Source organism: Neomonachus schauinslandi, chromosome 5, assembly GCF_002201575.2.
Source record: "Neomonachus schauinslandi chromosome 5, ASM220157v2, whole genome shotgun sequence".
Taxonomy (NCBI): Eukaryota; Metazoa; Chordata; class Mammalia; order Carnivora; family Phocidae; genus Neomonachus; species Neomonachus schauinslandi.
In genome coordinates this window covers 34,145,727-34,162,120 of record NC_058407.1, presented here as the reverse complement: position 1 = coordinate 34,162,120, position 16,394 = coordinate 34,145,727, and the positions used below count along the sequence as shown (strand labels likewise).

Sequence of the window (16,394 nt, the reverse complement as noted above, 5' to 3'; positions counted from 1 at the left end):
AGAGAAGTACACTCAATAAAGATTGTGAAAGATCAGGTATGTTTTGCTAAGAATTTGCTTTTGATCTTCTGCAGGTAATGGAGAATCATATTTCTGTCATCAGCGTGGAAGTCAAATTAGAAAAGAAACCTATGACAGGGAGCTACTTTGCAAAGCTAATGTATTAGTTCATAACAAATGATGTCGTCTAAACTACAAGATAGTTATGGGGATGGAGAACAATACCAGGATATGAGAGACACAGTAGGAAGTAGAATTGTCAGCAATGGGATGTTAGAAAGAAACCAAAATAAAACTTGAACTCAGGTCTATAGAGCTTAACTACTTGGGCTACTAAGATTATGCCATATTCTACAATATGTCATTTACACTGGTTGCCTTGACCATCAAAGTTTTGCAAATTAGGTACTCTTGTGCTATTATACCCAGTATTACCAATGACAAAAGAGATTCAGGAAGGTAAAATAGTGTTCTTGAGTTCACCTAGTTAACACGTGGCAGGGCTGACATTCAAATCCTTAGATATAAACCACTTTCTTGCTACTCTTCCCAAGGCTTTAATGTCATCACCTGTAAATGTAGATTAGAAGAACACACACCTCAAAGGGATACTGTGAAAATTGAATGAGATTATGTTTGGAAGGCACTTAGTCCAGCACCCGGCTAAATGTTACGTATTAATCTTGTGATAGTATAGTAATCATACACAAGGGAGGAGCACATGAGGTTGGGAAAGGGATGGGAACTGTAGGAAAGTGATGGACTCAAGCCGGCCGTCATGTGAGCTGCAGAGAGCACAAAAAGGGTTAGAGAAGGACCTTGAGAGTTTGGGACAGTCTTTAAATGGAAAAAAAAAAAAGCAGAGGTCTAAGAATCCAACACTGTAGGTCACATATTAAAAATATTATTATGCAATAGTCATCCTCAAGAAAATAAAACAAACATCTGCTAGGCAGCTATTTGAGCTTCACAGTGATATTCTGGGATATTTAAATTTTATCACTGCTATATAAAAAATAAGACAACTGTTGCACAATGTTTTTTAAATTAAAGTCATCTCACCACTCGACTAACATTTTCTTTTTTTTTTTTTTTTAAGATTTTATTTATTTGACAGTGAGAGATACAGCGAGAGAGGGAACACAAGCAGGGGGAGCGGGAGGGGGAGAAGCAGGCTTCCTGCTGAGCAGGGAGCCCAATGTGGGGCTCGATCCCAGGACCCTGGGATCATGACCTGAGCCAAAGGCAGACGCTTAACGACTGAGCCACCCAGGCGCCCCTTGACTAACATTTTCAAAGAAATCTTATTCTTGTCAGATGTCAGAGGAACAAACTGTTATCTTTCATCCTTTCATGTCCTCAATAAATATTACGTGCTCTCTAAGGGAACTATATTGTGTTAGGTCAATAGGCTATAAACCAATCAGACCTGCAGATAATTTTCAAAATAAGGTCAAAATTTAATGAAAAGAGGGGCGCCTGTGTGGCTCAATCAGTTAAGCATCTGCCTTCAGCTCAGGTCATGATCCTGGGGTCCTGGGATGGAGTTCTTGCATCGGGCTCCCTGCTCTTCTGGGAGCCTGCTTCTCCCTCTGCCTCTGCCTCTCTCTCTCTCTCTGTGTCTATCATGAATATATAAAGAAAATCTTTAAAAAATTTAATGAAAAGAGAAATACTTATTAAAAAGAAAAAAAACCCTACTCAGGTTAAAAGGTTATGGACAAACTGACATACTCAATTTTAGGTTATAATATCTAGGAAGATTTCAATTAAATAAATTTATGCTAAATGCTGCAGACTTAAACAAAAGTTTCAAGTTAAATTGACATAATCTGTAACTATATGAGACAATTGTTGTATTGTATTTTGTTCCTTATTTAGTAATATTAATTAGTGATAGCTAAGATATGACTAATTGATAGAATTATCAGTTTTCCTCCAAAGTAAAAAATAACAAGAATATAAGAGATGTAGTAACATGCATCATAACTTATCTTCAGAACTTTCAATATTTTTCTTTTTTGCTATCAATTTGTTTGACAAGGTAAGATTTAAGAAAAAAAAGCAGTTTAGACATCATATTCATAAAAGCTGATTACTAATTTAGCTAATTTAAAATTAGTTCTGGACAGCGCCTGGGTGGCTCAGTCAGATAAGCGTCTGCTTTCAGCTCAGGTCATGATCCCGGGGTCCTGGGATCAAGTCCCACATTGGGCTCCCTGCTCAGCGGGGAGTCTGCTTCTCCCTCTGCCTCTGCCCTTCCTCCCCACTCATGCTCTCAATCTCTCTCAAATAAATGAATAAAATCTCTAAAAAAAATTAGTTCTGGAAATTAATTGATTACTAATGGATTTGATATTCTGTAGGAAAAGCCTGAATAGTTTCGTAATTACAAATAAAATTAATTTTAAGATTTTTATTGTGAATTTCAACATAATAGCCTGAGTATTTTACTTATTTATTTTTTATTTACTTATTTTTTTGCTGAGCATTTTATTTTATTAAAGATTGATTTATTTATTTGAGGGGGAGGGGCAGAAGGAGAGGGAGAGAATCTCAGGCAGACTTGGGGGTGGGGGGCTACATCTCACCACCCTGAGATCATGACCTGAGCTGAAACCAAGAATAGGACCCTCAACAGACTGAGCCATGGAGGCGCCCCTAGCCTGAGCATTTTAAATGAAGAATTTGAATGGTCTATAAATTTACAACAAAACTAAACTAAAAAAAAAGAAAAAATGGCACTTGAGCATGGACTTTGATAATGAAAATATCCTAAATTTTAATTAGATTTGAAACCAGAAGTAGTTGATTTTTGAAAATCATTGTCTTTGAGTGAGGCACTAACATGTGTTTTTTTAATTTCAAAAATCTACTTATTTCTCATTCTATATTATTAATTCCTATGTTGATGCAATGTTGTTACCAGGAAATAGTCTATTTTCTTTCAAAGGCTCAAAGGAAATGTTTGCTTTTAGTTTATTGTATGTCAGATGTCTTTTGCGATTATGCTTAGCCACTTCCTCTTGGAATTTAATTCTTTGCAAGCTTAAAAAAATTAAACAAATATCTGTTATTAACTAAAATAAATTTCACAGTTTGTACACTATGTATTTGCTCCACGGTAAAGGAAATTAGATGATTTTTTTTTTTAAGATTTTATTTATTTATTTGAGAGAGAGAGTGCACGAGCAGGGGGAGCAGCATGCAGAGGCAGAGGGAGAAGCAGGCTCCCCAATAAGCAGGGGTCCAAGGTGGGGCTTGATCCCAAGACCCTGGGATCATGACCTCAGCCGAAGGCAGACGCTGAGCCACCCAGGTGCCCCAACTTAGATGAATTTTTAAGTTAAAATTAAATAGCATGATATATACTTATGCTTCAAATTTTATGTTAAAACAGTGGGTGTCACTGTCAATATTTTACAGTAAAACATATTTCAGAAAATATGGAGGTTTTTGATAGGCATTGAGTGATGATTTATTTGTCTTTTTAAAAATAAATTGCTGTCACGGAAAGCAAACGATTTATTGTCTTCCATACTTCAGGCCCCATAAATCACTATTCAAGATTAAGATTTGGTGGAATGAAGTTTTTACGTGGGCAACTGAACATTCACTAGTTGCAAGTAATAAATATAGATAGATTAGAAACAATTTAAAGGTCAAGCTACCTTTACTTGGGTAACTGTAGCAAAATGTCCTTTCTTTATTACATATTTTCCCAAAGTATTTAAATATTAAAATCTACCTGAAAAAAACGTTCCTCATTCAGCTCCTGAGATGCAGCGTTCAGGCCAATTTCGAGTGGAGATAGTTTGTCCTACTGGGGCACCGGTAAGAAAAGACCCGTCCATCTTCCTTGGGATTGGCTGTTGTCGTGGTTACGCTTTGTTTGGAGTCTTTGGGCGCTGTCTTCCAACCAAGCCCAGGGATTTAGCCGCTGGTGGGTGAGCTGGGGCCCCTCATGAATGCGGTTGGTGGCGCGGGAGGCGAGACAGAGCTATGGGAGCACAGACGGAGCCAGGCGCCTCTCTGCCAAGGCCAGGGCAAACGGTCGGGGGGCCGCGGGCTGAGGGGGTGGCTGCTGGAGTCTGAGGAGCCCTAGGCTCCTTTCGATTTTGGAGATTTTGTAGCTCACCCAAAATTTAGAGATCCTCCCTTCGAATTTAGAGAGCTTTCGATAATTACCTTATTTCCTCCCTAAATGATAGTTCCTTTCATCCCTCCCTGTATTCCCCTCTTCCTTTCTTTCCTCTTTTTTTATGATTTATAGCTACCTTTTAAAGTAGATTTCCTTCCCTGTATTTATAATTGAAAAACTACAGTTGAAAGGAGAGTTCCTTAAGATTTCCCACTTTTGGCAGCTTTAGCCAACTCCAAGTGATTTATTATCAACTTGAAGAAGTTTACTGTAGTCCTCTTACGGTGGGATACATCTAGGGCTGCCCTGTCCTATCCTGTAACCAAACCACTAGGTGGCTGCTGAAGGCTTGAAATGCAGCTAGTCCAAATTGAACTGTACTGGAGGTGTAAAATACACATCACATTTTGAAGAATTAGTATACAAAACAAAAATATAAACTTTTTACATTGATCTTAATAATAAATGATTTTTTATTGACTAAATGTTGAAATAATATTTTGGATATAATGGGTTAAATAAAATATATTATTAAAACTAATTTCACCTGTTACTCTCAACTTTTTTAAAAAATTGCTACTAGAAAATTTAAAATCACATATGTGCTTGGATATATAATTGGACAGGGCTGATCTAAAGGGCCAGTTGATGAGCAGAGAGGGACACATAATGGAAATGATTCTTACCTTTACACTGTTCTCCTGCCTTTCTTTCTACATAAAGTTTTGTGTACCTGTGCATTCTGCTTTATAGCTACATTTTAAAAAAATCTAATTTTCCTACCTCGCAAATCTTTTGAATTGCACTTTAAGTAAGTTTGATAACAGGATAGCATTTTACACTGATTCTGTTTATGGTTTTGTTTTCCTTTGGAGGAGGAAGATGATGGGTAAAATTGTCTAAATTACAAAAGTAGTACATATTCATGATTTTAAAGATCACTCAACATAAAGGTATGAAATGAAAATTAAAAGTTCCCCAATTTGTCCCCCAAAGTTTCTGTTTTTAAAAAAAGTATGTGTGTATAGTTACTCTGCATATTTTTCTACCACATGCCTTTTTTCAATTATTTCTTCTTTGCTACCTTTCCACAGGAGCGCAGTAAATATACCCATTTTTAAAAGGACTTGTATAGTATTCCATTCTATGAATCCATCATAATCTATTTAACTTTCCTTAGTATTTAGGATTTTTTAATTATATTTTTTATTGAGATAATTGTAGATTAACATGTAGTTTTAAGAAATAATGCGGAAATATCCCTTGTACACTGTCCAGTATCTCCCAATGGTAACATTTTTATTGGTGCGGTCTGCTAATCTTACTCAGATTTCCTCCGTTTTACTTGTAATCATTTGTGTGTATTAGATACAAGTTTTATCATCTGAATATGCTCACTTACCTACTATTCCAATCAAGATACTGAAAAGCTCCAATGCTACAAGAATCGTTCATGTTGCCCTTTTATTGCCATAACCACCATCCACCCCTGACTCCTGGTAATCACTAATCTGTTCTCCACTTATAAAATTTTGTCATTTCAAAAATGTTATATAAATGGAATCATGTGATATGTTACCTTTTGGTTTGGGCTTTTTGCTCAACATAGTTCCCTAGAGATTCATGGAGATTTGTCGGTATTGTGACATGTATCAATATCCATCCCTTTTATTGTTGAGTAGTATTACATGGTATGGATGTAGTAGAATTGGTTTAACCATTCACCTACTGAGGGACATTTTGGTTGTCTCCAGTTTGAGGCTATCATGAATAAAACTGTTGTGAATATTCATGTAAGTTTTAGTTTGAACATAAAATTTCATTTTTCTGGGATAAATGCCCAAGAGTATAGGCAATACATGGAGATCAGTCCAATTAAATCATTTATATGTGAAAGAGATTGGACTGAAATAAAATCATATTTGATGAGTACAGTATTTTTCAAACTTTTTTCCTTAAACCAAGACCCACAGTAAAACAGACAAATTACACATTACACTGCAGCTCATGCACACATGCATACATATATACCCACTTAAAATTGAAACAAAAGTTTTTAAAACAATTTTTATCTTTAACATACGTAGTACACCTATAGGTTATTTTCTGACCTACCCTAATTTTTCCTATCCTATTACATACATCATTAAAACTTTATGATGAAGAGCCACTGCATTAATATCTTGATCCACTAATGGGTTATCATCTGCAGTTTGAAGACTATTGGGCTAGGGGATATTCAGAAGGATACTGGGCAGATGAAGAGCTTGACTTAAGTTTGGAGACCATTTCATAGTGGGAAAAGCACTGGTTTTGGATTCAGGATCTCTCAATTAGGGCCCTGTCCCCATTACTTATTAGCAATTAATGACTATATGAAGTTAAGTAAACTTTTCAAACCTTGGTTTTCTTATGAATACAATGACTATAATGACCTTATACCTGTTAATTTGCTCTGATGATTATCAATCACACAAAGTGTCTTCGAGTGCCTGGCTTGTCACAAATACTCAATACCTGGAAGCTAATGGTGGTGGATGATGATGATGATTACATGAAGATATACTGTAATGTACTGCTTAATCTATATCCATCACAAGCATTAAAGGTTTAAATAATATAAATATTGGTCTTATAAGCCACATATTGTCCATTATTACAACGTATTATTGTTGTTAAAAACATGTGGCTATCTCTAGTAAAATTAACAACTATGAGTTAATGAGTAGAAACTAACCATATGTTGCCCCATATATAGACTTAGGTTGTTCTCTAATGAGTATTCTTTTTTTTTCTTATGAGTATTCTAATCTCTGAATAAGAAATGTATTGAATAAGAGAGTATTATTAGAGTTGATCATTTTGTAGTCAAACAAAGAAATAATGAATTAATGAAGAGAGAAAACCATGTTCTTTAATATATAGTACGACCATAATAAGATATGATGAAAGTATCCTAGATGAAAATATTTACACAGAACATGTTGGATTGGTATAGCACATTAAACAACCCATAGTTTTTACTCGTTTTATCCTCTTCAATTTTTTTTAAATGGTTCTGTGTTTATTATGAAGGATGATGGAAAATGATGATGATGATGATGATACAAAGCTCAAAGAAGAAATAGAAGCTGAATTGGATAAAATCAGCATTTCTTCATTAGAAAAAGATGATAGTGATAGTGATTCAAAATCAGACACCCAGAGTGATGATAGTGATACAGTAAGTGTTAAATGCTGCGCTTTTAAGAGCCTTTTAACTGGAGTAAACTTCGTAGGAGAAATATTACTTTTTTCAGTTTGCTTTACATTGTTATCTCATTTTTTAACTTTACAATCACTTTTAAACAATGTATATTGTTAGATATTTAAATATAAAAAGTACATTGAAGATAGAAGTCACTTATAATTTCACATGTATATATGTGCATTTTTTTGTAAAATTAGTATTAGACATAGAATTATTTATTTGTATACTACTTTTTAAACTTAAATCATGAGCTTTTTAATGTTATTAGATATACATGAAAAGCAAAATTTATGTGAAATCTTTAGACCTATAGAAATAGTTATTTTTTGGAAATCAAATATATTATCTTTTCATTTGTATATTTCCCCCAATGTTTATATGCTTAGAAAATTTATTCACAGATTCATTCTTTTACATCAAAATCCTCAAACTAATGGGAATTTATTTTCAAGTATATTATATAATGTAGATCTAAGTAGAAATTTTCCTGCACATATTTAGTTAATATTAATGTCACTTGATGAATAATCTACCTCTTCTTTTTTTTTTTTTAAAGATTTTATTTATTTATTTGAGAGAGAGAGTGAGAGAGAGAAAGAGCACAAGAGGGGGGAGCGGGAGAGGGAGAAGCAGACTCCCTGCTGAGCAGGGAGCCCGATGCGGGATTCGATCCAGGGACTCCAGGATCATGACCTGAGCTGAAGGCAGTCGCTTAACCAACTGAGCCACCCAGGCGCCCCAATCTACCTCTTCTTAATTGATTTGTCTTATCGTTTGTATATGTTTAGTTGTTATACATATAATCTATCCAAGGCTCTCTATTCTTTTCCATTATTCTGTTAATTTTTGCCCTATTGTGGTTTTTTATGATTAAGTATCAAACAGGTCAAATTCCTTGTTTTGCTTTTTCAAAATTTTCTCCACTAAGCTTTTTCCCAAAAAAACCTCATTTGTTAAGTTTTGGAGGATAATTCTACTTTGATTTTTAATTAGGATTGCAATAACCTCTATATTACTTTTGGAAAGTTATAAATTTTATATTATTATGTCTTTTTATCCATAGCTAATTCAAGTGAGGCAAATTTCTGAAATTCTTCTTTTGAATATGAGAGGCAACAGAATCATGGATGTACTTCATAATCACCTGAAAATGAAAAGCAAATTTTAATCAAATATACTTGTTTGAACTGATTTGCACATTTTGCTCAAAGTTTTGGTGTATGAAAACTTTCATCCAATTTTTGATACATAGTTTTAATAAATAATTTAACAGTTTCTTTCATTTTTTAAAAAAAATTTAGGATTTGGATGAGTTACCTGAGTCAGTTCTTCATTATATTAACATCATAAAGAATAAGAGCAAAACTGTTGAAGAGCTCCTTCTTCAGGACTTGGAAGATACTGATATTTTAAGTAAGTAGTTTTTTTTTTTTTGAAGTACAGTTTTTATCTGTTTGACAGATAAGTTTTCTGTAGGCATGAATAATTTATAATTTAGAAAAATATACTGCTTGAAGTTCTTAGCTGTTGTTATATACATGTATATGCATTTCTCTCTTCTATAATATCTATAATATGCTGGATTGTTTAATTTAGTCCATTAATTTTTTCCTTATTAGTCTCTTTATATGTCCAATAAATACTAGCCACCAACAGTTTGTTTTACCAGTCCTAATTAAAACCAGACACTCTATTACAGTTGATTCTTGAACAACACAGGTTTGAACTACATGGGTCATTTATGTGCAGATTTTTTACAGTACAGTACTGTAAATGGATTTTCTCTTCCTTATGATTTTGTTAATAACGTTTTCATTTGTCTAACTTTCTTTATTGTATGAATACAGTATATAATATATATAATATATAAAATATGCCTTAATAGACTGTTTATGTCATTGGTAAATGGTCTGGTCTACAGTAGGCTATTAGTAGGTGTGTTTTGGGAGATCAAAAGTTATATGCAGATTTTTGACTGTATGGGGGGTTGTCACTCATAACCCCCATGTTGTTCAAGGGTCATCTTTGCATTAAAAAAAGAAAATTAGTCACAGGAATATTTTAGAAGTATTGGTTTATACATTTTTTGGGAGAAAAACGTAATTTACATCGGAAACCTAACAATTTTTATTTGCTTCAGCTGAGCAAATTTACTTCTTGGAATTATTCCAAGAATAATAGAATGATCAAAGATTTAATTAGAATTAATCATGGCTTGGTTTATAATGAAAAATGGCAACAGCCTAAATGTTCAACAGGTCTCGGTGTAACCAACAACACCCACTAAAAAAGATGGCTTAGGTAATATTTAATGGCATAAAATGTTCATGATATAGTATTTAAAGTTATTCTAAAATTCAGGTTTATTTATGCAAATATTAGCATAAATTACAATGTGGATATTCATAGATATTCATTCAACAAATATTACTGTGTGAAAGGATCTGTTTCAGCCACTGAGAATATAACAGAGAACAAAATAGGCAAAGGTCTTGCTTTCCTATTCTAATGCTCCAGTGTGGGGAGACAGACTTGAAACAAATAAATATGTAATATTTTAATAATGATAATTTCCATGAAGGAAACAATTTAAGAGAGGGGATAGAGATTGAAGGTTGCTTTTTTAGATAGAGAAAGTAAAGGAAGGCCTCTCTGAGGAGGTGATATTTGAGCAATGACTGAGAAGGAGAGCCACATGGATATCTCAGTGAATGAGAAGAGGAGCCACATGGATATCTAGAGAGCCAGTGTTCCAGAAAGAAGGCTCTGTAAAGGCAAAGGCACAGATCCTATTGGGGTCAGATCATATAGGGCTCTTATAAATCATGGTCTGGGCTTTGGATTCTACTCTGTGTGTGTGAAGGTTTTGAGTAAGGAGTGTCAATATCTGATACATTTTTGAGGCAATCATTCTGGTGATTGTGTAGAAAGATAACCTGAGGCAGCAAGAGTCAACTACAAAACTATTGCAATGTGGTGGTTAGAGGGATTCCTTGGTGGCTAGGTCAGTTAAGCATCTGCCTTTGTCTCAGGTCTTGGTCCCACATTGGGCTCCTTGCTCAGCAGGGAGCCTGCTTCTCCCTTTGCCTGATGCTCCCCCTGCTTGTGCTCTCTCTCTCTCTCTGATAAATAAAATCTTTAAAAAAATAGTATGGTTAGAGATGAGAGTGATTGGAGTAGAAATGATAAAAAATAGTCATAATCTAGAAACTATTTTTAAGTTAAAAAGAACCAAAAGTGTTTATTGATGGATTGGAGTGAGAGGAGGAGAGGAAATTGACTCCAAGATTTTTGTCCTGAGCACCTGTTTGAATGGATATGTAAAGACTTACTCTATGTAGATGCTTCAAATTTTGGCAGTGATTATCTGTAGTTGAGTTATAGGGAATATTAATGATTTGCTTATGTATATTTACTAAAGTTTATACAATGAAAATATATTATAAATATATTGGCAATTATATAGCCTAATTAAGAAAAAAAAGGAAACACAATTATAGAAAATTAGTTACATGAAAGGTTATATAACGTAATTATAGCAGTGGTTTAGAAAATTATGAGATCTCATGTATAGTTCTGATCAAATAAGTATGATAGTCTCAGTGAATAAAATATTTTTCCAAGAAAATTCAAATGATCAAAATTGCTTGAAAAAAAGTGGAAAACATGATTAAATCAATAATCTGGCAAGAAAGTGGAAAAAGTTTCCTTCTCAAATGTCATTAGAAATTAGTATGATTAAAAAAAAGAAAAAAAAGAAAAAAAAGAAATGAGTATGATTTTACAGTTGAATTCTTACAATCCATCAAGGATAAACGAATCTGCAGATTATATAATATTTCATTTAAAAAGCTGCATATTTCAAATATAAAGCATAACACACACACACACACACACGAAACCAGAGGCTGATTTCACTTATGAATGTAGATATATTAATTAGGGCTCTCAGTTGTAGACAGAAGCTACTTGAGCTGCTTTAAGCAGAAAGGTTTTGGGGGTGTTTGTGTCTTTTATGGGTAGAGGTTAGACGTTTTGGTTATTTAGTGCTGCAAAACAAACTGAGTGGTTTAAAATAACAATAGTTATTATCTCTAATGGTTCTGTGGGTTGACTGAGCTTAGCTAGGCAATTCTTGCTTGCTGTGTATGCATTCACAGTTAGATGTTGAATAGGGACACAGTCATCTGAAGCTTTTAGTGGATTGGAATTCCAAATATGGTTCCCTGAAATGCTTGTCAATTGATGCTAATTGTTGGGTGGGAGTTCAACTGGGGCACCTGGATGGTCAGCTGGAGGCACCTATGTGTGGTATCTCTCTATGGCTTGCATGGCACCTGGATTCTGAGGAGTTCCACGAACAAAATCCCAATAGACTAATGTGGAACCTTGTAAGGCTTCTCATGATCTAGTTTCATACAGGGTCAGCCCAGGTTCCCTGTGGGAGGGAACTAAACAGTGAATGCATACCAGGAAGTTTGGAAGAGACATCTTTGAAGACTAGCTATTCCAATGAATAACACAATTGTTAATAGAACTGAAGAAATACACTCTAGTCCGAACATACAAATTGTAAAAAATATACACACACACATACATTGTTAAACTGGGTTGCAGAAAGAGTTGCTGTCTGATATAATTAAGATATTCAGAGACATTAGTCTTCTACCACACACTCCTATCTCCAACCCAAAGCTCCCTCTATCATAATATGGGCCAGAAAAATGAAAATATTGCTCCCTGTCTCTCTTCATGCATAGTATTTTTATGGAAATAAAGACTTATGCAAATATATCAATTGGCAGAACCTTAATCACCCTTAGAAACCTAGCTTCAAAGGAATCTGGAGAATGTTATTTTTGCTTTGTCAGCCCCTCACATGGGAAAACAGGCTCCTGAGACTTTGAATAGGTGTCGAAGAAGAAAATCTATAACGTCTGACAAAATAGGTGTAAGTAGTTAGTGAACCAGCAAAACAGTCATCTGTGAATAATAGTTTACTGTTAATGAAGATTAACATGATAGAACACATTAGCTGAAAAAGGAAAAAAATTAATTACAACTGCACAGATGATAAAAGGACAATAAAATTCAATAAAAACTCATAAAATCAGAAATGAAAGCTCACTTCATTCACATTAGTAATTATCTTTTAAACTAATACTTTTATTAAAGTGTGTTTAGTATCTTGTGCAAGGTTATATTGCTAGTTTGTGGCAGTAGAATTGAACCTTTATTGATTTCTAATCAAGGTGTCACTGCAGTATCAAACAGCATTATACTGTGTATGTGGAAAATAAACTTTAGTCTAGAATATGAAAGGTGATCAAGAGAGTGCTTTATAAATTTGTTACTTTTATTTTTAGAACAAAGATTACAGATGTCCTCTGTTCTTTATATTTCATTATTTTCCTATTGTTTTGAGTCACTGATCAAGAATATACTATGATAAAATTTGAGATTAAACGATAATGAAAGGGTTTGAGATTTTAACATGCTTTGCTCTGCTCTAATATTTAAAGCTATAATATTTTTTCTTTCTCTAGACTATAGTTGTGGACTGGTTCCTAATAATCACATGCATTTAAGGATAGAATTATCAACTGAACATAAAGAAAATCCGCAACAGTTAGTAAAGGTATATGATCAATATTTGAAAGTACTCAGTATTAGAGTTAGAAATTTACCTTTCCCTCTTATGAAGGTGATAGTTCCCTGATTTAAAGTTCAGTGATAAGGGCACCTGGGTGCCCGTTAACTCTTGGTGACTCTTGGTTTTGGCCTAGGTCATGATCTCAGAGTTGTGAGATGGAGCCCCATGTCAGCAAAAGATTCTTTCTCCCTCTCCTTCTGCCCATCCCACAGCTTGTGCACTCTCTCTCTCAAATAAATAAATATTAAAAAAAAAAGTAAAGTCCACCTATTAAAACTTAAAAATTTAATTATCTTTAATCAAATCATTTTTGGCTTTATGTTTTCCTCTGGCATGTAATATACAAAAATTCAAATTTCAATTTTAAAAATATTAGAAATAGTGATTTGAATCATCAGTAATTGGGAATTTAAAATGCATGTAGATGAAACAGTAAAACTATACTGTATGATAGTTTTTCCCTAAAAACTCCAAGGAAAACAATAAATATAATGTTTATTACCCTGCTTAGGAATGTACTGTGTTCCAGCAGAGACTTTCAATATCCCATGGAGGGATGCCTGGGTGGCTCAGTCCATTAAGTCTGCCTTCGGCTCAGGTCATGATCCCAGGGCCCTGGGATCGAGTCCCACATCGGGCTCCCTGCTCGGCGGGGAGCCTGCTTCTCCCTCTCCCTCTGCTCCTCCCCCTGCTTGTGCTCTCTCTCTCTCTCTCTGGCAAATAAATAAATAAAATCTTAAAAAAAAAATCAATAAATATCCCATGGAAATTTTAAATGTAGAACATCTTATGTTAGTTTAAAAAAAAGATAAAATATAAAAATTCCTAAAGAAATAAGAGTAAGGGAGAGCCTAGTAATTTTGGTTAAAAACTCCAGAAATATATTTGAGAAATTTCTTCTACATGTTCGGCATCTTGGACTCATTTTACTTCTTATTTTACCTAGCTATCTCTAATTTTACCTAACTCTACTCTGCTCCCTAAGATGTTTAACATAATTTGAAAACTGCTTATATATATGTCTCTTACTCTCTTTTTTGGTAACAAACTTGAAATATTAATTTTGAATTATCATACTGCTACTTCATTGAAATAGAGATCCTATATCTTTCCAACTAGAATATGGTAGAAGTCTAATTATGGAAAAGTATTCCTCAACATTTTGATTTTTGCATAATTCAGGTTAAAGTGGAGAATAGTTCCATTTTTTTAAACATGCTGAATGTATTAGCTGTTTGTAGATGTGAGCAATCACTGTAGTTAAGAAATATAGAAATGTATCAGGAAGAAAGCGAACATTAGTAGAAACACTTTGAAATGATTTTCAAGCAATACTTTTTGCTTTCATTTGAGCATGGTTGACATACAATGTTACATTAGCTTCAAGTATACAGCATAGTAATAAAACGTCTCTACACATTATGCTATGCTCACCACAAGTGTAGCTAACATCTGTCACCATACAAAGCTATTACAGTATCATTGACTATGTTCCTAATGCTGTACCTTTTATTCCCATGACTTATTCATTCCACAGATTTTCAAGCAGTTTATTTGAATATTGTGGGTAAATATAAGAAAGTGATTAGAATTCTGAAAAACGAGGAGGGTAAAATACAGTCTGCTTGGATGGGAATAAGATTTTTAGTGTGCTGTAGGGTTGTATTTGAGAGAGACTGAAAATAAATAAAGTTCTATGTATGTATAAAGCTTGATATATTATTAAAATGATTGCTTTACTCTTTCTTTAATTATTGGTACTCTTTTAACCTTTTAGATGTTATCTGAAATAGAAAAAGAAGAATTTCTGAGGAATAAAACCCATTGTGGCAGTCCTGATTCTATTCCAAAGCCTGGTCCTCATGATTTGCCTGTGGATGAACATGTTTTGCCAGGTGCACTAAACTGCTCAATGATATTTTTGATAAGTTTTATGTGATTGACCATAGTTCTCTGAAAAAAATTTAGAGAGTTTTCTTTTGACATTTAGAAAAATACAATCATGATATTTGAAAATTATTATGCCTTTACTGTACTTACTTAAATTCATATTTTCATAGTTTTTTATGCCTCCTATATTAACTTGATTTAAATATATTTAAAATTTTCCATATATATCTGACTGAAATAGATATACCCAGCCTTGGATTTTTTTTTTAGATTTATTTATTTGAGAGAGAGAGAGAGAGTGAGCAGGGGGAGAGGGAGAGAAGCAGACACCCTGCTGAGTGGGGAGCCTGACGCAGGGCTTGATCCTAGGACCTTGAGGCCATGATGAGCCAAAATCAAGAGTCAGAAGCTTAACTCATGGATTGGAAGAACAAACATTGTGAAAATGTCTATGCTACCTAGAGCAATCTATACATTTAATGCAATCCCTATCAAAATACCATCAACTTTTTTCAAAGAAATGGAAAAAATAATCCTAAAATTTGTATGGAACCAGAAAAGACCCCGGATAGCCAGAAGAATGTTGAAAAAGAAAAGCAAAGCTGGTGGCATTGCAATTCCGGACTTCAAGCTCTATCACAAAGCTGTAATTATCAAGACAGTATGGTACTGGCACAAAAACAGACACATAGATCAATGGAACAGAATAGAGAGCCCAGAAATGGACCCTCAACTCTATGGTCAACTCATCTTCAACAAAGCAGGAAAGAATATCCCGTGGCAAAAAGACAGTCTCTTCAACAAATGGGTGTTAGGAAAATTGGACAGCCACATGCAGAAGAATGAAACTGGACCATTTCCTTACACCACACACAAAAATAGACTCAAAATGGATGAAAGAACTAAATGTGAGACAGGAATCCAACAAAATCCTAGAGGAGACACAGGCAGCAACCTCTTCAACCTCAGCCGCAGCAACTTCTTCCTAGAAAGATTGCCAAAGGCAAGGGAAACAAGGGCAAAAATGAACTATTGGGACTTCATCAAGATAAAAAGCTTTTGCACAGCAAAGGAAACAGTCAAGAAAACCAAAAGACAACTGACAGAATGGGAGAAGATATTTGCAAATGACATATCAGATAAAGGGCTAGTATCCAAAATCTACAAAGAACGTATCAAACTCAACACCCGAAGAACAAATAATCCAAACAAGAAATGGGCAGAAGACATGAACAGACATTTCTGCAAAGAAGACATCCAGGTGGCCAATAAACACATGAAAGAGTGCTCAACATCACTGGGCATCAGGGAAATCCAAATCAAAACCTCAATGAGATACCACCTCACACCAGTCAGAATGGCTAAAATTAACAAGTCAGGAAACGACAAATGTTGGCTAGGATGTGGAGAGAGCGGAACCCTCCTACACTGTTGGTGGGAATGCAAGCTGGTGCAGCAAT

General features: G+C 34.4%; 1 protein-coding gene across 1 annotated transcript in view; it reads left to right on the top strand.

The window, feature by feature from the left end:
• Positions 1-7,217: 7,217 nt before the first annotated feature.
• The window catches only part of LRRIQ1 (leucine rich repeats and IQ motif containing 1), a 199,301-nt gene continuing 190,124 nt past the window's right edge, over positions 7,218-16,394 (top strand). The window contains exons 1-4 of the mRNA XM_021687506.2: positions 7,218-7,364; positions 8,693-8,804; positions 12,938-13,029; positions 14,822-14,939. Of these exons, the coding sequence (XP_021543181.2) occupies positions 7,218-7,364; positions 8,693-8,804; positions 12,938-13,029; positions 14,822-14,939 (469 nt within the window). The remainder of the gene's footprint in view (positions 7,365-8,692; positions 8,805-12,937; positions 13,030-14,821; positions 14,940-16,394) is intronic.